The sequence below is a fragment of the Tympanuchus pallidicinctus genome, unplaced genomic scaffold (assembly GCF_026119805.1).
Source record: "Tympanuchus pallidicinctus isolate F22 unplaced genomic scaffold, pur_lepc_1.0 scaffold2, whole genome shotgun sequence".
NCBI lineage: Eukaryota > Metazoa > Chordata > Aves > Galliformes > Phasianidae > Tympanuchus > Tympanuchus pallidicinctus.
In genome coordinates, this window is record NW_026294721.1 from 37294287 (window position 1) to 37316307 (window position 22021).

Sequence of the window (22021 nt, forward strand, 5' to 3'; positions counted from 1 at the left end):
TCTCTCCTTTCTCCAAGTATTTCTACTACTTCTTAGTAACAAGTTCAAGAAAAGATGGTGCTGGCAGAAATCCTGCAAGTTTCTGCTAAAAGTGACAGTACTACAGACAGACACTGAACAAACAGATGATTAATAAATATCATTTGAGGCGGTAAAGAACTAAGAGCAAATGAAATAGTTAATTTATTGGCCCTTCTGCTACAGCTGGCATAAGTTGTCATTTTAACCAAAAGAATTGCTGCAAATGTTGACTCGCTTTTAATGGGGAAAAGAGGAAGGTCAGTAGGGTGATAAGAAGGGCTGTAGGAACTAATCTTGGTCTCTGAGTCTTGCTAGTCCAGACAGCCTGACGCATACATTGTGTTTTACTAAGTACCACACAAATGTTAATCAAGTTTAATAGCCTTTTCTTGAGATATCCCAGGAAATGAGGTAGTAAAATTAAAACAGTTAGATGTCTGCTGAAAAGCAAATATATTTATTATGCACTTTCATATACACAGGGATTTTCACTTAATATAATACAAGGAATAAAATAAAAATTTTACAATGTGAAATTCGTTCAATGTACATTAAAGGCTATTTACAACCCACTCCAGGAAAAAGTCTATCTGCAAACCAAGTTAACTGAGGAGTTCAGATGGGGAATATTAAGTATAACAGACATTTGCATAGCAGAGTAACTGAGGAGGGAAAATACCTTTTTATTTTTAAATAAATGGTAATGTTTTCAATACTGATCACAGAGAGGACAAAAATGCATCATTGTGCCTCTATACTTCTTAATAAATTTCTCTTTTGAAGAGTTTTTCCACATGCATGCAGTATTGACATCGCTGTCCACAAAACAGTCTTTTCCCTAGCTTTCCCACCACTAGGAGTTTCAGATGTTTTGTGGAGATGACCTTGGAGGGAGCAGTGAAATGTGATGAAGAGAAAGAGGATTCATGTTTTATTCGTTTGCTTTTTGTTTTTTTGGGGGGTTGGGAGGACCGTCACACTGTCAGAAGAAAACGTGCTGAGTCACAGCTATGCAACTCCACTCACCTCTGCCAGACTGTACAGATATAAAGGAGCAGAGCAGAACAGAGAGAACAACAGGGGAACAGCAACTTGCCTTTGGACGCAGAAACCTCACAAGCAATAAGATTAAAAAACTCACACACAACAGCAATGTGGAATTACACAGACCTTCTGAGAAAGTAGAATGCTTTAAAGCAATTCATGCTCTGTTCCAAAGCTAATGTTCAAAATCTGTAAGAATTGTTATTTTCTTTCTAAAAACATTTTCAAGAGGTCTGCTTTCTGCTGATTTGGATACAGGATTTCTTCAACAGCTGTTTCAAATGTAAATATTATTCACACAAAAACCATCAGGCTATCTATAAATGGTGGCCCCTTGTGAAACTGACCACATTTTTATGTCCTCTGTCCACAAGGTGCAATTAATAACACAATAAAATTAAATAAATATAATCCCAATGACAGCCAAGGTCAGTAGAAAAATGACAGCATTCCGGGATCCCTTTCTACAGAACAAAACATACACCTAACAACCAAAAAAAGTTTTATTCTTGACAGCATTGCAAATGCACTGTACTTGAGGTTCAGAACAATTGTTGAGAACATTTTGGTACTCTCCCTTTACTGAGCCACTAACTCTCTCAAGTTTTTTTTTCAAGACTCCTGTTATGTTTATGTTATAATTGTCCCACAGGGACAAGAGATTTAATGCCTGAAACATACAGAATAATCAATATTGCTGTGTGTCAACTTTCAACATTTAATCTTACTATGCACTGAATGCCTGACTATAAAAGTTTTTTTTTACATTTAGTAACAAGCTAATAAGAATGGAGGTGCAAGATATAAAAAAAACAAAAGCAACAAAAACAACCCACAAAAAACTTCGGAAAATGTTCTGACGATTGTTAATTATGATAACAAAACACAATGACCTTTAGTGCTTCATAATATGCACTACATATATGCACTACATATACATCAAGGGCCACTGAGCAAAGTTCAACGATAGCCACACATCTAATTAATCCTCTATGAAAAAATAACGCCAGGTTTGTACCATCTTCTTTGTGGAATGATCAGAATCAGAGTATGAAAAAGACGAATCTCAAGCCTTTAGAAGAAATACTGACTTACAAAAATAGGCTTATTTTCTAAAGAGCAGGACCATGTCAAGGTGAATAGCAGAATATAGATTACATTTTTAGGAGAAAATAATCACTTGTTTCATTCTATCACTCAGACCTGTGCAAGTAAGATACACACATTCAAGGGAAAAATTCAAAGTGTTTGCTTTCACGACGACCGTCTTCTTGACTTTGCTCTCCCTTATATTTGTAATGCTTTTCAGCTGTGAGAGCAATGAACCAGGTCTCCATTACCTGCAGAGGGACTAGGCACGCTGCTGATTAACCATGCTCTGTGTCCAGAGAAGCACACTGTCTCTACCTAATCCATCAGAAGCAGTAACCACATTCATACAAATTTGTGCTTTAAAGAGTTACTGTCTCAGGACAGGGATAACTCAGTAATCTTTCTAGTCCACAGACAACGGTATTCCTAACCTTTTCTTTCTCCATTATACTCTCATTGTGTATTCTTTCAGCCTAACAAAGCTTCTGTGTTTTCCACATTGGTTTTATTGACAATTTCAATGCAGTCCTTTACCTTGGAAAAATAAAGAGCTGTTTCTAATGTATAAAGACATACAGGAAAGCAGGATCAGACCTTTTACTTTAGCACCTAAGAAATACCCATATTCAGTTACCTCATTATTGTAACAATAACTGAGGCTATTGAAGACCAGGAGTCCAAGACCAAATTCACCTATCACTTTCAGTGGTCACAGTCTGCCATCCAGATTTGGTGCTGTAGTACCAGACACTGGATTTTGTTTCTCGAAAATCCCAAGGACACTGCAGAGGGCTGCAGTCCAACTCCTTTGCTACCACTGATCAGCTATTACATAGACAGAACATACAAGTACAGCATTTATAAAATCCCACTACAAGGTTTGTATTTCTCGAGAGAACTTTTTGAAGCACACAGAAAAGACTGACCATACACTACATCAATGCAAATGTGACAAAGCGTTTGCATTTCTTTCCTTTAGCCACAGGAAAATAAATACAGAAAGCATGGCCTTCTCATATGCAGTTCACTCTGGCACAAGCACCTTTGCCAAGCATTCTGGAAGAGGAAATCACAATTCCTCGTTCTTACTATTTTCAGCTGTTTTCAGGGAAATATCGCATTTATCTTTCTGCAATTAAAAAAAAAAAAAAAGTGCTCATTCTGTGTATTAAATATGAAGTACACAAAATAAACTTTTGAAGCACAGAGGATAATATGGTGGAAGGCAGCCCGAAAATGTAGGCACGTTACAGTAATTAAGGTAACTGTACTGTAGTATTCACATTCTTGAGTTTTTTAGGTGGACTAAACAAGAACTGTTTGCTTCCATCCCAGCCCGCTGATAAATCACTTGGAGCAGAAGCGCTTCTGTTCACGGCATCATGAAACTGACCTAGAAGTATAAAACAAACACACCAAGTTTTGAAATATTCCATAATACATGCAGTGCTGTCAGCAAGACAGCTGTGTAACTTCTAATTAGAGTTAAAAGCACACAACAGCATGCCAATGACGGAAAGCATTTCCTGACTAACTCAAATCACATGACGGATTTCCTGTGCTTGCAGACATCCAAAGCAGCAACAAGGTCCCTGCAGCAAGAAAGCTTCTGAATACAGCTTAGAGGCAGCAACAGGGGAAGGAAAGCTGTTTCTCAAGGTGCTCTGGCAGAATATTGCTGATGTGATTCTGCACAGGTGACTAACATACTCAGGGGTCAAGGAAATAACTGCCTTTTTGCTCAAGACTGGGCAAAAGAGGAGGTAAATTAAAGCCTGCACCAAGCAATTCATAATGCATACAATTGTTTTACACTTCTAGATTTAAAATTATGTGAAATCATTAGAAAAAAAGTAAAAGAAACAATTCAGTTATCCATTATATCACCTGTTTCTTGCAGAAACAAGTGCTTCACACAGGAAAACTGGCGTTTTTGAAGAAGTACTGTTTGCTACTGACAAAAAAAAAAAAAAAAGCCCAGCTTGAGTTGTAGAATTGTATATAGAGTGTTAAAAACTCCCCGTGCTTTCTGTTGTAAAATCTAGAGAGGAAAAATGCATCAAAACTAGTATTTTGATGACAGGTCAGGTCAAATCAATACGTCTTAGGTCAGAAGTATAGAGAGTATGTCCACATGAGTGCCTGCACTGAGTATCAGGTGCAGGTATGTAGAAGGGGGAAAAATGACACATTTAAATGCTGGTTTAGACATGATGTAGAACTGCATGAATCTGAAGTTCTTTTTACTTTTCCTAATATCCAGGGCCTGTCTCCTCTTGCTTACTCCTCTCTCTGCTTCCATAGTTCTGCCTCTTTGCTATTTTCTGCTTCACAGTTCATCTGACCTTTTGGAAAACAACACTAGTATTTGCATGTTAGACTGCAGTATACACCTTCTTGAAACACTGCACTGTTTCAAATATTTTCATTTAACCAAGATACCAGCCTCACAGTCCAGCACTCTGCTGTTCACAAGAGACCGCTGGTACATCTAGAGAGATGAGTTCCATTAAAGTGAATTCTATTCACCAGATACTTTTTTGGGGAAAAAAAACCCAACCCAAACCAAAAAACCTGCCAATACACTTTTCCACAACTCAAAATCTCCCATCTCTGGATTCTGCACCAACTGTAAATGACTTATAAAAACATAGCCTTCAATGACCAGCAGCAGAACTGAGTTGGCTACCAAGAACATTCTGGTTCTAAGTAGCAGCTGTCTGGTCTGGAAAAATGGCAGCATTTACACAAACAAAAAAATTGTTTTCAAAATAAGCAAATAAGCAAAGACAGCTGCATACATTTCATTAAGATGCTGCTTGTTTGAAATTCAAATAGTACATATTAATTATTAATAATCCAAATACGCTGAGATAAACAAACTTCATCAGGATAAGGCAGAAAAATAGCCCAGTTTTTGCTGACTTGCTGACAACTTACGTTTGAAAATGGTACACAACACTTCTTTCTCAGCATATAATTCAGTAAAAGAGAGAGTGAAAAACCAAAGTGAACTCTGCTGATTTTCAGCTCATACTACAGAATGGCGAGGAAATTGATAATGAGAGAGACTCTCATTTTGCTATCAGGAATGTCACCTCTTTCATAGGAGATTACTTTGCGGTAACAGAAATATAAATTTGAAGTCTTATGGTACCATGCAAATTTGTAGATACATCTGAGATTTCCCATTCAAATTCACAAAAGCTTAATGCCTGTAACTTGTGAGAACCTTTATAAGCTTCCTGAAAAGCATCTTTGCAAATATGAATAGTTACTCAATATAGGTGGAACTACACGAAATAATGACTATACCTGAAAATACCACACATTAAGACTCCCAGCTATTCTTACCTTGGAGAATTCCAGATTTATGCTACGTGAAACTTTGTATTTTGTTATGTTGCGTATCAAGAACAGTGGGGCAAGATTTGAGCAATCACTACTGAACAGAAAATACAGCCCTGAACCAATTCTTCCAAAGTTGGTGCTTTAAATTACAGCAAAACAGATACTTCATTAAGAAAACAATCACAATGTTAAGCTAAAATGAAGTGCATTTTCAGCTTATTTAAAACGCACGTGACAAAATATACATTACAGTCCTTTGTGAATGGACTGATTACCTTTTATAACGGTGTTTCTTTCTTGTAGTTGAAGCTTGGGTCACCACCTTCTATCTGCAGTTTTAAGGCTTGCTTAAGGCTGAGTTCTGTCTCTGCAGAAGGGTAGCCTTCCAGCACCTCCTGATGCCCCCGATCCTGCACTGTTCGTGGGACAGAAACCCTACCAAGAAAAACCTGATTGCTTTGAAGATGATAATTGGGATTCGTCATGATTCCATTCCTCTTCTTCTGTTCTCCACTCTGTTGGTGAATTAGGAACTGCTGCTGAGATCGACCGACCTCTTGCTGAGCTGGCGGCACCAAGATTTTGCACTGTGGGTCTGGTGGCATAGATTTGAGTGGCACGCTTGTCCCAGATTTGGCAATAGGTACTCGTTTATCAAACTGAGTCATTTCATACTCTAACACTTTTGGTTGGGAGGAAATATTTTGTTTGATTTTTTTTCCAGCTGATCCAGACTTGCTGGAATTATCTGTTTTTCCCCCCTTGTTAGCTTTTGTTGATTTCAAACTAGGTTTCACTTGGCTCCATTCAAATTCACTACTTGGAGAATTATGATTTTGACTTAGGGAGTGGGTTGTGGAAGAAGGAGAAACAATAGATTGCCTGCTTCTGCTGCGTGGCAGGGAATGCTGCTGTATTTGTTCTGTAAAGGAGAGGTTGTGGAAACTATCAATGGGCACAGTCTGAGCAGTTGCTGTCGACGACGTGGTACGGAGAGAAGAGTTTTTGGAACTTTTCAGGGAATTATTTGATAAAGATGACTTCTGACGGTCAACCGTAGAATCGGGTGACTCTGAAGGAGAACTGAAGGCATGAGCAGGCCCATTAGATAAGCCCCGCATGCTAGGCTGCATATCTCCACCAGTACTCCCTGAACTATTTGACTTCATTGTTAAGGACTGCATTTTAGAGGAGACTGACTGTAAGGGTTTTTGCTCCATTGTGTGGACTGGAGATGGAGTGCAGCCATTCAGAGTAGATGCACCATATTTTTCCAGTAATTTGATAATCTGAGTGTGCCCATTTTTAGCTGCAACACGCATTGCAGTGCGCCCAAACTGATCGGCGTGATTTGGATCAGCACCATGCTCAAGTAATATCTGGACAACATCAATGTGCCCTTCTTGGGCTGCGATGCAGAGTCCAGTAGCACCTTGGTTACATGTATGATCAACCAGAGCTCCATGCTCAATGAGAAGCTGCACTACCTTCATGTGACCTTGCCATGCAGCAGACTGCAAAGCAGACCTCTTCTCATTATCTGCAGCATTCACATCAGCATGGTATGTTATCAGCACCTGTACCATCTCCAAGTGGCCCTGCCAGCAGGAAACATGGAGTGCTGTTCTTCCTTCAGCATCACTAGCTTCTACATTTGCACCATTTTCTAAAAAATACTCAGCCATTGTAAGCTGGTTTTCTAATGCTAAAATATAGAGTGTTGGCCGGCCATCAGCATCTTTATAGTTTACATCTGCTCCATGGCTGAGCAGTAGTTCAACTATCTCTCTGTGACCTTCTAAAGCAGCAACACGGAGAGCGTTTCTCCCATCGTAGCCTCTCTGATCAATGTTGGATTTATTTTCCAGCAATATCTGCACACAATCATAGTGACCTTCTTGTGCAGCTAATATGAAAGGTATGCGTCCATCGTTATCAATCTCATTTGTTCTAGCACCTTGTTCTATAAGAGCTTCACATATCAACCTGTGACCTTCAAAAGCTGCCATATGCAAAGGTGTCCAGCCTGCATCATCCCTGTGATTTTCATCCAGCCCCCTGTCCAGCAGAGTCCGTACTACTTCAACATTGCCTTGTGCCGAGGCTATGCTCAAAACTGTTCTCCCTTCACTATCAATGCTATCAACAGCTGCACCCCAAAATAAGAGCGTATTTACAACTGAGGCATGGCCCATGGAGGCTGCAGCCAGGAGCGGTGTACGACCATTGTTATCTGTGTGATCCACATCTGCTCCTCCCTCCAGGAGCAGGTCAACAACATCCACATGTCCTTCGTAAGCAGCCACCAGCAGCGGCGTCATGCCGTCCTTATCGCAGTGGTCAACTTCAGCACCTCGGTCAATGAGAAGGCTGACCACCGAGGCGTGCCCTTTGCTGGCTGGAACACAAAGTGCAGCAACTGACAGTGCCGTCCTTCCATCCACATCCTCGTGGTTCACCTCTGCACCATGGTCCAGCAGGTGCTCCACAATCTCTTTGTGCCCCATATATGCTGCTGCGATTAATGCTGTTCTGCCTTCATTATCAGCCTTATTCACTTCAGCCCCATGCTGAAGCAGATTCAGCACAATATCTTCATGTCCTCCCCAGGCCGCTGCTCTCAATGCAGTTCGGCTGTCAGCATCTGCACAGTCCACTTTGACTCCGGCATAAAGGAGAGCAGAAACTACCTCGGTGTGCCCACCCCATGCTGCGGATCTCAATGCTGTCCAGCCATCATGATCTGTGTGATTTACATTGGCCCCGCACCCTATCAAGCAATTCACCACTTTGGTGTGCCCCTGCCGTGCAGCTAAGGTAAGTGCTGTTTGACCATGAGTGTCTTCTACCTCTAAATCTGCTCCTCTGGAAACCAGCAAATTAACCACATCGAGGTTGCCGCTGTAGGCAGCGTTGGCCAGGAGCGTTCTCCCGTTTGAGTCACACTGGTTGACTGATGCCCCATTGTCTAGCAAAGTGCGGATGGAGTCCTCTCTTTCCAGAGCCTGCCTCACAATGCAGGATGTACGGTCATCCTCACTGTTGACATGAGCACCAGCTTTCACTAGGAGCTGTAACACTTCCTGTTCTTTGGGAATTAAGGTTGACAGGGATTCTTTGACAGGTGTGCCATTCCATATCATCCACAAGGCCAGCTCAGAAGTCTCTAACTGCAAATTGGAATTAATTAAATGCAACGCAAATTCTTGAGCTTCCAACGGTGTTAAATCCTTTGCTCGGCAGGTGTAGCTCATGGCTAGCATTCTGTGCCCCTCAGCTGCATTACACAGGTATTTCTGTGTGCAGTGCTTCACATCCAACAACCATTCAGCAAAGCTATAATGAAACAATATTTTTGTATTCCCAAGTCCATCAATAAGAACTTTGGACAGGACATCCAATTTGCGCTGAAAGTCTTCCATAGTCAATGTCATATTTTTGGTCCACACCGCATGATACAGCTCCGTCGTGGTTAGCGGCCTACAAGCTGCAAGAATCACATTAAGAATAGGCTGCACCTTTGCAAACTGTTTTCTCACGAAAAGTCTCTGGCAGAGCCAAAGGTATAGGCCGTTCAGTGTTCCCGGAATGTCACGGATCTCTCGTAACATAATAAAATTCTCCACGACTCCATCTAGGACACGTTCCAGATACAAAAAGCAGCCGCTGCTTTTGATGTGAAGCTGATTCAGCATTTCGGCAGTTTCTTTTGTTAGATGTTGTCTCAGCGCTTCCTCCTGATCCAAACGATGCAGAATATATTGCTGCACGTCCTTCACAATGTATGCCTTCCGCAGGTCATCTAGACTTATTTTTCTAAAACCTATTGGAGGAGAAGAAAGTCATTAGCAAAAAGATACATTTTGAGGTAGGAAACACCCACTTATATCTTGTATGCAAACATACTGAACGTAAATCATTATTAATAACGGCAGAACACTTTGATACAAAACAAACACATTTTTTAATCATAATCTGCTATAATGCAAAATACACATTAATAAACAAGAACATTTAAAAAAAAAACAAACCTTGAGTCAGACACTTTGTGTCTGCCATGGATAATACTAAACACCTAAGTAAGACCAAAAATAAAGTATAAAGTAAAATCAAAACTGCAACTTAAGATTAGTAAATCTTACTATATTATTACGGAATAATCATTTATCCAACGTGGTCAGCAGTGGAATTCCAGATAATTTTCAGCTACTGAGATTAAGACAATCATTATGTTAATATAATTACAGAAGATATTATCAACGTGTGGTACACATTCATGAAGAAATGAACATAAATCACGTTAACGTGATTACCTTTGCTTCTTTCTAAAACTCTTATGATCTAGGAGAGAGAGACACACTCAAAACTACTTTAAAATACCTATATATCTGTGTGCTATGACTAGTACATATCTTTTCAAATAAGGGCTGATTTTTAGATAAACAGCTCAGTTCTCTGACAGCTGGCACACTGCATTAAGGAAACAGTTTTTCTGAGATTCATACGGTCCCATTGTTCTTTCAGCCTGTTTACTTCTAAGAGGAAAAAGGGAAATTATTTCATCTGTGTATGCTGTGTACATCTCCTCCCTGCATACACACTCCCACAACTCACAAAGTACAAGCTCTTGAGACCAAGCAGGAATGGTATTTACGAACGATGTTACTGTGCCATGATATACACAGCTATATAATTTAAAACATTGGAGTTCGATGGAGACCTACTTTCTATGTTTAATGAAATATTATGTTATTTGAATGCTGCTGTTTTGGAAGCTAGAGGAAAACTGCAGAGGATGCAGTCATAGTATCTGGAATGACCAGGTTTGTAACTATTTTAGGCCAGAATTGCACCTCGCTTCTCCAAGGACAAGCTCTCATCTCTTCCTCTAGCTTAGCAGTTTGCATAAAGTTTCTTTAGAGTCAGCTCATCTAGTCCAAAAAAGCTTTGCTTTGCAAACCAAAGCAGTTACTAATCCCCAAATTATCCTGAAGGAAAAGAAACCATAGGGCAGCCCAGTCAATGCGATCTTGGCCTTAGCTTCATGGAACAAATAATTGGAAGTGACACCCTGAAGAATGTCATTTTCAGTTCTCTGTTTTTATTATATTTGAATATTCTGTGGATCAAAATGCTTAGTCTGGAAGTTTGCTCCAATAACTGAGCTTTGTTTTTTGTTCCCAAATGTCTTCAGCAGAGATTCTGAACAGGATATTCAACAACTTCTGCTAATAGTTTAGAGTGATATTACTAAAAAAAAAAATATATATATATATACATATATATTTCCTCTTCCTTTATTAATTATGGTAGCATGACAAATCTGACCTGACTAAATCAATAGAACACTTAAAAGTATGCTTCTCAAAATAAAATCATCAGACAGAATATTTTTGGCACAGTCATTTTTTCATGTTAGAAGAACAATAAGACTTTCTACTTGTAGATATTTGCATTTAATGTCAAGAAGGTAGAAAATAAGATCCGGGAGGATCTCACCGTTCTACAGGTGCATTTTTTTTTTTTCTGGCTTTCCAAAATACAGAACTATCTTTATCCACTGCAATTTGTCACCACAGCTTTGAGCAATGTACTAACTTGACCCACACAGCACAGCATAATTCACTGATTGACTGTGCATTTCATTAAAATATTCTGTGCGCGGTTCTGCAGAGACCATAATTCACACAAGCCAATTCACATAAGCCAAGAGATGTTGCTGAGTAAGGATAGCTGGTGCCCTCCAATTTTGCAGGTGCCAAGACTTCTTTTTGAGCTCCCAGACTATGAACATTCAGAAGAAAGAAAAGCAAACAGTGAAGTTAAAAAGAGAACAATGCTTGATGTATGCATTCACAGCCATGCCTATGTGCAGGCTGCCCTCAGCCAAGCATCACTTAGATTAGCCCATGTCACGCGAAGGGAACAGCTCAGATTTGCTCAATTCAGAGCAAATGCCACTGTCATTCACTCACCTGCTAGTTTCTTACACCTCTCTCATATGAGAGAAGTAAACATTCCTGATAGTCAGATCTACACCTGAAGAAAAGCAGGCACAGAGCTCTGCAAAGTTCTTCCCAGTGCATTTAGCCCTAGGACTCCTCACACCAGATCCCCATCTCTCACAGCCATCCCATGTTGGGGATTGGATGACAGCCATCCCATGCCCAAGTCTTTCCTTCCAATACATATGCACCTAAATTACTTTTATTTTTTAAATAACTCTGCTGCTTTTGCAATTTGTAGAGCAGCTGATATCATTTCAGCCATGCCAGAAAGCCTCTGACAGACCCATTGGACAGCAATGCAGATACATCAGCCAGTGCTCAGGGCTGGCTAATGACTGTTCCTCACACCCCTCGTCTCCCAGCCTTCACATGTCCCAAGGACAGTACGTTCCTTAAGGACTGGGATTAATACACTTCCTTTGTAACAGCCTTTTGAACAGAAGTAGACTGTTATATTAAACCACTGTACCATGCCATAGTACAGTAAGTAATCCAAAGAGAAGTTTTACAGATAGAAGATATTTAAAAAATACAAAACCCTGATATTCTTCTTGTGAAGGAGCAAAATAAAACTGTGTGGGTTTTTTTTTTTTTGCTGAAGCTTTTGTCTAAATAAGTCATTTTACATTTCTGAACAAAGACTATGCAAATTTGCTTTCCCACCCTACCAACCACAATAATTTATTTTCAAGGACAAGAAACATCAAAACACTAAGAGAAAGCTCATTTGTTTCAGATGCATTCCCATGAACTACTTCAGCTCAGCAGAACAGCAGCATAGCAGACAGAACTTGCAGTTCCATGACACTGCCTTTTGCATTGTTAAGATTTTTCTTCCAACACATCACTTTCAACCCAATGGGTGCTCCAGTATGGGTCTTCCTGATTTATTAAATTCCTGGCACTTCTGTAAACAAATCAGTTCCAAATGTGTTTCTTGGCAAGGTCTGTGGTCATTTAAAGGGAAAAAAGTATCTAGGCTATATAAATACTTTTGCACTATATCAACCTTTTCAAACTTTAACAATAAAAAAATAAACTATTAGCAACCAGGTTCCACTAAATAATTGTAAATCTCTTTCAATTTCTGTATCTTTAATTAAATACATCTAATTGCCCTGAAGGTTTAAATACTTTGATATACCCCATTTTAACTAAACTGATAACTTTGAAATAACCTAAATGATTAAAAACATGGCAATGTTTTGACATTATTGATCTACACTGGTGATCTAAACATACATTAAGTCAGGTATTTCTATGGCCATTTACACACACCCACTCAAAAAGAATAACATATCCAGAAAAGTAAAAAGCACTTGAAAACTGAAGCAGCATGCTTAGTCTGTAGCGTATTTGCAGTGTACAATCCATTACAAATTATATCCTATCCATCACAGACATTAAGAGACACAGGACCAGCCTTGGGGCTGAATCCTGCTCCTGTCATTGGTCCACTTTGCTGTATAGAAAACTTACATGAAACCTTTTTTTTTTACGAAATAATAAAATCCCTAGCATCACATTCTTGAAGTGGTAATCCAAAGAGTAAGAAGAGAGGAAATCTTAAGTAGAGTCATGGCCACAACATCAACAAATTATTTCACAGCTTTAATAACATTGAAGTAAAATGTACAACTACATAAACATATTTAAACGTATCTAAATAACCTTTTATTGTCAAAATTCAAACTCCTACAAAGACTTTAAAGTATGTGAAACTGCCTACATAAGTTCTAAAGCATGGTGAAACTTAAGATTTTCTTTATTTAAAGCAATCTCTCCTAAAGCAGTCTTGTGCTATTTATTCTCTGGAATGGGAAGGCTGAAAAAAAAAAGGTGCAGTTCCAAATTTGGCAAGCAATACAACTAACCAAGCAGCTTGTATTTTCTGGTGCAGAAACTGAGTTATTTTAGTACATTTTTCTTAGCTTTTCACATTTTTGCTCATTATTTAATTTTAAGAAAGGCTAAAAGAACAATCCTCTATATTTATTCCAACCAGAGTTGGCAAACTAAAAACATCACAGAAAGACTGATGCTCCCAAGATTGTTAATTCGGAGTAAATCTGGATGAATATCTTAATATCTGTGCACTTGGAGCTGAATGACAGGTAAATGCAAGAGTGAAAAACGACAAACGGTCTGCTTCTGCCTGTGGATAAGTGGGTGAATGGAATATAAGCTGCCCTGATGCTGCAGTGAATGCTTGCATGTCCATTTTTCATTCTTTTTATTCTAGTTTCCATTATCTAACTTTATCTCTATACTAACTACAGCTCCCTAAGACATGCCATTGACATAGGCTACACAACTCTGGTGCACGCATGTCTTAGGTATGAAAAGGAACTATTTTGATCAAGAATGGCAAATAATTGAGTGGTATAACCAAGCCAGATGCAAAAGACAATTTCTTCTTTTGAGCAACATTCATGAAACAAATAAGTGACTATTAAAATGCCTCTTCAGACCAATTAACAGAGCACTTGTACATATGCAATTGTTTGCCTTTATGCTATCAAATGAGGAAATACCTCATTTTCACTCCAGTTTACCTAAGTAAAATTTTCAGAATTTAAAATGTCTAAGATCTTTAACTTTTATGATAGAACTTAGAAAAAGAATTTAGAATTTAGTTTTGCAAGAATAACTGATACACTTTTAATATTTAACCTCATTTTGGAGGAAACATTTCTATTTGCTAGTTAGCTGAAACATAAAACCTAAACAAGTTGCATGCCTATGCAACTTACAAAAGTTTTCTGAAGTTATTTAGAAAAATAAAATTTCTTCTAACAAATAATAAAAAGGTTGGAAAGACTGTGCTTAATGCAGCTGCCTGACTGCTCACACTTTTGAGCAAATGATGTCGCAGAGGACTATCGAGATAACACGGACACAAAAAAAAGAACAGCAACCTTCAAAACAGATGTCTGTAAGAAAAGTAAATAGGCATGATGTGACAGTTGATGAAGTGCATACAAGAGGAGGCAGGAGGACATGCATTATCTGTTCTCTTCCTTTTCTCCCCAGTTGGCTGGCTTTCGCTCATTGTGGAGGGTGACCGCAGACTCATGCAGGCATCAATTTACATTTGGTTCGTATTTTTGAGGTTGCCTTTGCAACCACAAGAGGCAAAAAACATTTTATTTTTAATTATTGAAAACTTAGAATCTGGTATGAGAGGAAAAAAATTTGTAGTGCTCTGTGCTACTACAGAAACTCTCAATACACCCTTGAACATGGGGCTGCAACAGATGCAAGCACAGCTACTCAGCTTGCGTAAATAAGTCCCCAGCAAGAGGAAAGAAATGGACTAGAATAAATCTGCTCCTTTGCTTGGTATCTGGTAGTGGGGATGATGAATCCATCATCCCCGCTGGCAGCAGCAAGATGACAGAAGATGAGAAAGGCTGCACTCTTTCTTCCATGTCCGTGACTATTTCTGGCTGGAGAGATGCATGCAGAACTCGTCCGTATTCAACACCCAAAAAAGAATATTGTCAAGGCCACACTACTGCAGCAACCCTGCTCCCAATCACTTACACCACATGCTGACTAATGGGTTTAGCTCTTATTTCAGCACATTTCTGGAAGAAGATTTCACACATCAAAATTTTAAGTGAAAGCCAATAAAAAACAGATTATTAAATAAATACCGGCTAGTACATACATTACATCTTATTCTAAAACTTTTAGCACAAAAGCCTACAGATGGACTTGTTTTCCTAAAGTAATGCTAAAAATATTCCAGCCTATCTTACTAAGCATAAAACCAATTTCTTTGTTCCAAATGGAAGAAACACATCCGAAGATGTGTAGTGATTATGATGTTACACTTGCGACCATTTGCTGAGAAATAAGAAAGCATTAGAAATTCAGTATAATGGTGTTCCAGAGTACATTGCACATTGTTGTACACATCATCTCTTCAGCCATGAGTGCAAAAAAACGCTTCTCATCAATCTTGAATTCTGCATATTCATCAAATAAATAACTTTAAAAAGAAATTTACTTGGCTAAAAGTAAACGTCTACACTGTGCAAAGGGGAAGAAAAGCGTACCCCAAAGGAAGCATTAACAACAGCCTATCCTTTGCAGGTTAAAAAAAGAAAAACCAATATTATTTCAAGTTTTACAACACAAAGTTCCAACGTATCTGAAGTTGACAGAAGCTTCAATCATACTCCTCACATACTTGAGATTTTCCTTCTTATGTTGGCTATAAGGAAGAAAATCATCCAGTAGTGTACTGTAGGATGTAACATCACAGTTTGCTCTCTATTTGAAAAACAAACAAACAAACAAACAAAAAAACAACAACAAAAAAACCACCACCACCACCACAGCAGCAACAACACCCCTCACCACAAGTAGGCCCTATAACTTAATTTCATTTTGAGTTCAATTTCTTTGGTAATATATTTTTTTTTTTTTGCACCTTTTCTCACAGCGAAGATAGCAATATAACATCACAAGCCAACTCTCTTTAAGCTATTCATCAAATCATTCACTGTGTAAGTGAGAAATTTAGTCTTTCAAATTAAATTTATTTTCAAGGCATACTATTAATTCTGCTGAGTTTTCCTGTCAAGAATTCCATCTGGAAGCATACTTAAAAGACAACAACAGTTTTTTAGGACTAGTCTGAAACATTATATGAGTCAGTGGAAAGGAAATAAAGCTGCTCTGAAAAAAGTTTTGTCAGTATTTTTGGCAGTGACAACCTATCTAATCAGCCAAGCTCTGATGAAACTATTCCCATACGAACATCCAAAAGAGCCCTTATGAAACTACTCTAAAGCTTCCTTTAGTTCTCACATACCCCTAAATACCAACGTTCATGTCTGCTGCTGATTAATACAGGACTACATTCCAGAATGCAATTATCACATTGACCTTTTGCCACAGTGGAAACGAGCAAGCCTATGGGTCTATGTTCTATAATCACATTTTTGTCCTAATCGTTGCCTTAATGCACACAGGCTTTATACATAGGCCTGAAATCCAGTCTAGATATTGGCCTTTATTAAATTTCAGACAACATCCAGAAACAATGTGATTATAGTGAAGAAATGTTCTCATGACACTGTAAAGACTGGATGAAGAAGTTGTAAAGAATTCTTTACCGAGTAACCTTTGCCAAAAGTATAGGCTAAGAATCCACATGGACAGCATTACCCTCTCAAGTTCCACCTTCAAAGGTTATTCACTGCTTTCTGAATATAAGGGGAAATATTTTAATAGGAGATAAAAAAATCTTTTGAGGTTGTGAAGAATGGGCATATACAGCCAACATACTTATGCACTTACACATTACCTACATGGTTTCAAAGCTTTTTAGAAGCAGCAAAGCAAAAAGAGAACTGAAAGCCACCAACAGCTCTATTGCAGAGACATAATTTACCTCTAAATGCCACTTCAGGCTTTTGATAGATAAACTGGAACACGAGGTTTTTAGAATTACCATTTTTGCCATTATCATTTTTTAGAACTATGCACACATTAGTGCTTTCAACCATCACCAAGGGTTTTGTAAATACCAGTTCCTCATTGTAGACAGAGTTAATGATGCTTCCTGGGGTTTGCACTTACCTGTAAACATTTTTGTAACAGCTTTACTCTGCTTGCGGGCAGAACACAGAAGGAGCAACCAGGGAGGGAAGAACTCGAAGTGGCCAGCTAACAGTTCTGCTATCGTTCCAGATAGACTCGTAGAGGTCTGTTCACCCTCAGAGATGTTGCAGCCCTCATCAACTGAGTCTACGAGCAAGAAGAGGCTCTGCTGAGGGGGCTTCATTCCCAGAAGAGGAAGCAGAATGCACCTGCAAGGAAGGAAGAACAAAATCAATCTTGTAAATGTAACAATATATCAAATGCTTGAATAAGCAGTGATGCAATTTTTGCTTAGGCAAAATTACATTTTAATGAACTTGATATGTCTAACAGTGCTTTAAAACAGTGTAACATAGTTCAATGTTCATAAGAATATTTAGAAAAATGGTAGTTTAGTACACCAGAATTTACTTGGCCTAAAATGTAAAAAGTACATTACTCTTTTTTTTCTGTCAAACTTATTATTATTGCTTATCAGAAGCTGATCATGATATCAAATTAAGTAAAAAGACATCTGAAGTATCAGAGCTCAAAAGTTTAACCCCAAGTAAGCAAATTTTACAAAGATCTGAATTTCTGCACTTGTACTACACTTAAAATGCAAATTAATTTCTTAGCGAACAGGCTGGTGAGGTACTGCTTTTTATTTATATTGGAGTTGCCATGTCCCCGTAGCTGAAAAAAAAGATTATTTGCATTCTCAGAACAAGGAGCTGAATAAATGCATTGGCATAGCTAATATCCAGAGTTTGTCTCATATTTGCATGTACAGTTATTTTTAGTAGTACTTGTTAAAAGATATCTAACTCTTGCTTATATGTAACTGCCACATGCCTTCTAGTATTTCGATACAACACTATTTTTTTGTGGACAAGTTTCATTTAGGCCCTTAAGTTCCACTGAATACATTTCCCATCTCCCATTCCTGGAGGCATGCAAGGAATCTAGCAGAGCCAGCTAGGCAATCTATTGCAGTTGGTGACATTTTCCCAAAGGAATAGAAAGGATGAGTTCTGAAAGCTTTCAGTATTAGTTGCATTTAAATACTTAACTCTGGCCCCTCACGTTTCCAGAAATGCAAAACTATTTTGGATTCTTTGTTACTTCCCAAAGCTGCTCCCTCTTTCAGAAGATGCTTGCAGCACAGCTAGAATCTCTGCTCTCTAAGCTAGGAAGTTAAGCAGCTACTAAGTTACACAGCAGGAAATTAGTGTAGCCATAAGGCTAAAATTACTTTCCAAAGTGATATCAACCCCACAATGAAAGGAGGCAGCCTGAAATTGCATCATTTTCCATTTTCCACCTCTTTCCCCAGCAGAATGCAGTGTTGTAGCCTCAGGTATTTACTTTGCTTTGAGATGTGAATAAATAATACCTTAATGCAAAATCACACCTAAAATCTGAGTGATTGTCACAAAACACCTATGCAATACCTTAGGTGAATCTGACAATGTTCTTGTGTGTTAGTATTTACCTGGAGGAAATACCAAGAGAAGCTAACAGGTACGTCTGGGAAAGAGTCCCAAGTTATTCTGCTGAATTATTCTACAGCATGCAATAGTTGGCCACAGTAGGTCAAACCAAAAGCTTATCCTGCCTCCAAACAGGGTTGGAAGAAAATGTCCAAAGAATAATGTATTAAAAATAAGTGGCGCAAGCACTAAATCACATTTTTCCATATCTCTGAGACTGCAGTGGTTGCAGGAGCTTTGCGGAACAGAGATTTAGTTTTCCACTTGGCATCCCTTCCACTTCACAATACTTTCATTTCTGAGTGGTAGCATAACTTCCATTCCATTGGGGAAAAAAACCCCTATGTATATAAACATACACATACAAGAACATACTCAATGAGACATGACGACGTCTTCTAGCTCACAGCTATATTACTCAAAGTGTGGCACTGACAAGACACTGATATAGCTTTCTCTGAAAGTGCTCACAGGAACCACTTGATAGCCTCACTTCTGTCTAAACTTTTCTATCTCTGAATTCAGAGTAGGGCCAGATAATATAATAATATAATATAATAAAAGATAAGATAATAATATAATATAAAAGATAATATAACGTCTGAAATTTTTCAGACGTTCAAGACCTAGTAATTCCCACTGTCCCATAACATCTTTCTTGCATATGGAAATCACATCAATCAACACGGAACAAATGTCTCAAATGGACTTCTGTAAATGGTGATTCCTCTACAGAGCACTGTAATAGATTGCTTAATTTGCAGTGTACCTTTCAAAAGATGAGGAGTTTTCTTTACCTTCTGAAAGGATAATAGCAAACAGCCTTATCTTCAGTATTTTTACAGCCAATACAGATATAAAAGTGGTTCTCATTACATAGCAGATCCCTGTTACAAAATAGTTCTGAAATAGAAATTGCTAAGTAAATTACAATATCTTTAGAAAAAGCAGCACAATTAGGTATCTTAAATAATAGAATTTGCTAAACAGGAATGTAATGTAATGACTTATTTATGCAGAGCTATGTTTTGTATGCTCTCAAGCAAATAGAGAGTCCTTAGAACAATGAACCCTCCCACAAAATTCTTCAGACTGCTACTGAGTTGACTGAACCCATGCAAATATGATTTTCCACATATGGAAGAAATATATAACTGTAAGGCTGAAGTTCTGCAAATGATTATCCCTGAGATTTTTAGATTGGATCCACAAAAATGCTGAAACACAACAGAAGAAAGTAGAGGGATAGCAGCAGTGTCCACAAAGACCGAAAGTCACAGTGGAATGCACATACTTGTTAAAAAAAAAAAAAAAAAGCAAACATGCCATGTAACACTGAATGAGCAGTTCTAGAAGCAGAAGGGTGATAAAGCCTACTTTGTTATAAATGCCCCTAATGTGACTGATTCTGGTGTACAGGAAAGTCAGAGTTACATCCCCACTTAAATTCTCTGACGTCTGTTAGAGCACAAATAAAGCTTATCCCTCAAAAGGGTCCCTTTCCTCTAGCCAGCTTCTAGTGCTCACTACTGGCAAGCACACAGAAAAATAGTATAAAACTCACCTCCTAGACAAAGTAGCAGGAGAAAACAAGAAGGAACAGAAATCCAATACCTGTCCAAGTCTAAGCACTGCTACTTTTAGGAAAATGCAAAATATTTCAAATTTCATAATGATACAAATGAATTTGGAAACTGTTTAACTGCTACTACTGTTCTTGCATTTCGTTTTCTGTATCAGTATGACATTTATTTTACAAATTGCCTTTCAAGCCATTTTCTTGCCAATATATTAGGGTTCAGCACTTACATTTCAGTTACAGTCACTGCTGTCACAAAGAACTACCACACCAATACGTGTGACATATATAGTATACATTACATAATATGCCCATTATACATTTACAATGTTTGTTCTTTTAGAAGAGAGTTGTTTTAAGAAGCAGGCAATAGATTTATCTTTCAAAGAGAGCAATGACTGGGCACACACACTGCCTCCCCAGCACTATAAATTTACTTCTGTACAGGCTAACCAAACCGACTTCTCATGAGGGTTAGAGAGCCTCCTGCTTTCTCCCAAGTTTTGCTGCTACTTTTACCAAGTGTGCAATGAGTCTCCAAGATGGTGCAAACAACATTAGCATAGCACTGGGCATCTTTCGCTCAGGTAGAACAGCAGGGACATAGAGGAACACATATATACACACACGTACACAAAATGACACTACAGGAAAAGAGTACAAAAAAAGCAATTCTTCTCCAAGTGATGCTGAGCTAAATGCTCAGCAGTGATGTTTACTGTCACCTGGCAGGTAAGGCTGTTATCCACTCCTTTAGCAAATCTTTCTCCTCCATTCAGTTAGGAGTTGTAGAATTTTTGTAAATTGTTATTCTCCTACTTGAAATCACCAGCACCTCACTACAGAGATCTCTGCATATTCTCTTCTTTTCCAAAGATATCTGACATTTCAAAAAGGAAGACAATAGTCATTGTCACTGAGGTGGTTTACATGTGGTACTTACAATTAATTTAACACCAATGCCACATTGCTTGCAACTATTCTGAACTGCAAGAAACCACACTGCCAGTTAGTGATCCCACTAAGTACTGGAAAATACCAGCCAACTTCAAATAAACAACTTTGAGAACTGCATTCATTGAAAAAAAAACAACAAAACAAAACAAAAAAAAACAAAAAAACCCCATTTAATCATAATACCACAGAAAACTAAGTTTAGTAACTACAAGCAACATAATGGAGCTGATCATCTGGAATTGGCAATCAATATCACACTGAATTTCACCTGAATTTATTGTTACATTGGCGAAAAACTTACCAATAGAACCTCATAAAACGTTCTCCTAACATGAAAGAGACTACACGGTGTTATCCTTGGCAAGAGATAAGACTGCCTTGCATATTTCCTACAAAACTGCACATTTGCACATTTTATCTAAAGAGTTATTGAAGACTGAAATAATTGTAAAGGATGCCTATATATAAACTGAATGGATAAATACCTCCCTATATACTCACATACACACATTTCAATAGCTAAGTAGACATTTCTTCAAACATCAGCGTTCATCTCTGGAAAAACAAAGAATCATCATTCTTCTTATGGATGACTTACTACTTGATATACCACAGCAGCCTGCTATGCTACTTTTAAGACACTCATTTTCATTTACGCCGTATCAGAAAATTCAGGAAGACAAAATACATAAACGAAACTTTAAGTAAGCCAATTATGCTTACTAAGTTAATGCTATAACAATTTTTGCCAGCAACGTAAGAATTACTGGAATTTTTGCCTGAAAATCACATGCAGAAGCCTAGTAGGCATCCCAACTCAGCTCCTGGTGGCTCTATCTGGTGGAAGATGAACTCCATCCTCTCCAGCTCACAGCTGGAAG

At 38.3% G+C, this 22021-nt stretch overlaps 1 protein-coding gene across 1 annotated transcript in view; it reads right to left on the reverse strand.

Moving 5' to 3' along the window:
- Nucleotides 1-457: 457 nt before the first annotated feature.
- ANKRD50 (ankyrin repeat domain containing 50) overlaps nt 458-22021 on the reverse strand; it is a 40765-nt gene continuing 19201 nt past the window's right edge. The window contains exons 3-5 of the mRNA XM_052682016.1: nt 17112-17341; nt 5784-9331; nt 458-3550 (exon numbers count right to left, since the gene is read on the reverse strand). Of these exons, the coding sequence (XP_052537976.1) occupies nt 5787-9331; nt 17112-17341 (3775 nt within the window). The 3' untranslated portion in view covers nt 458-3550; nt 5784-5786. The remainder of the gene's footprint in view (nt 3551-5783; nt 9332-17111; nt 17342-22021) is intronic.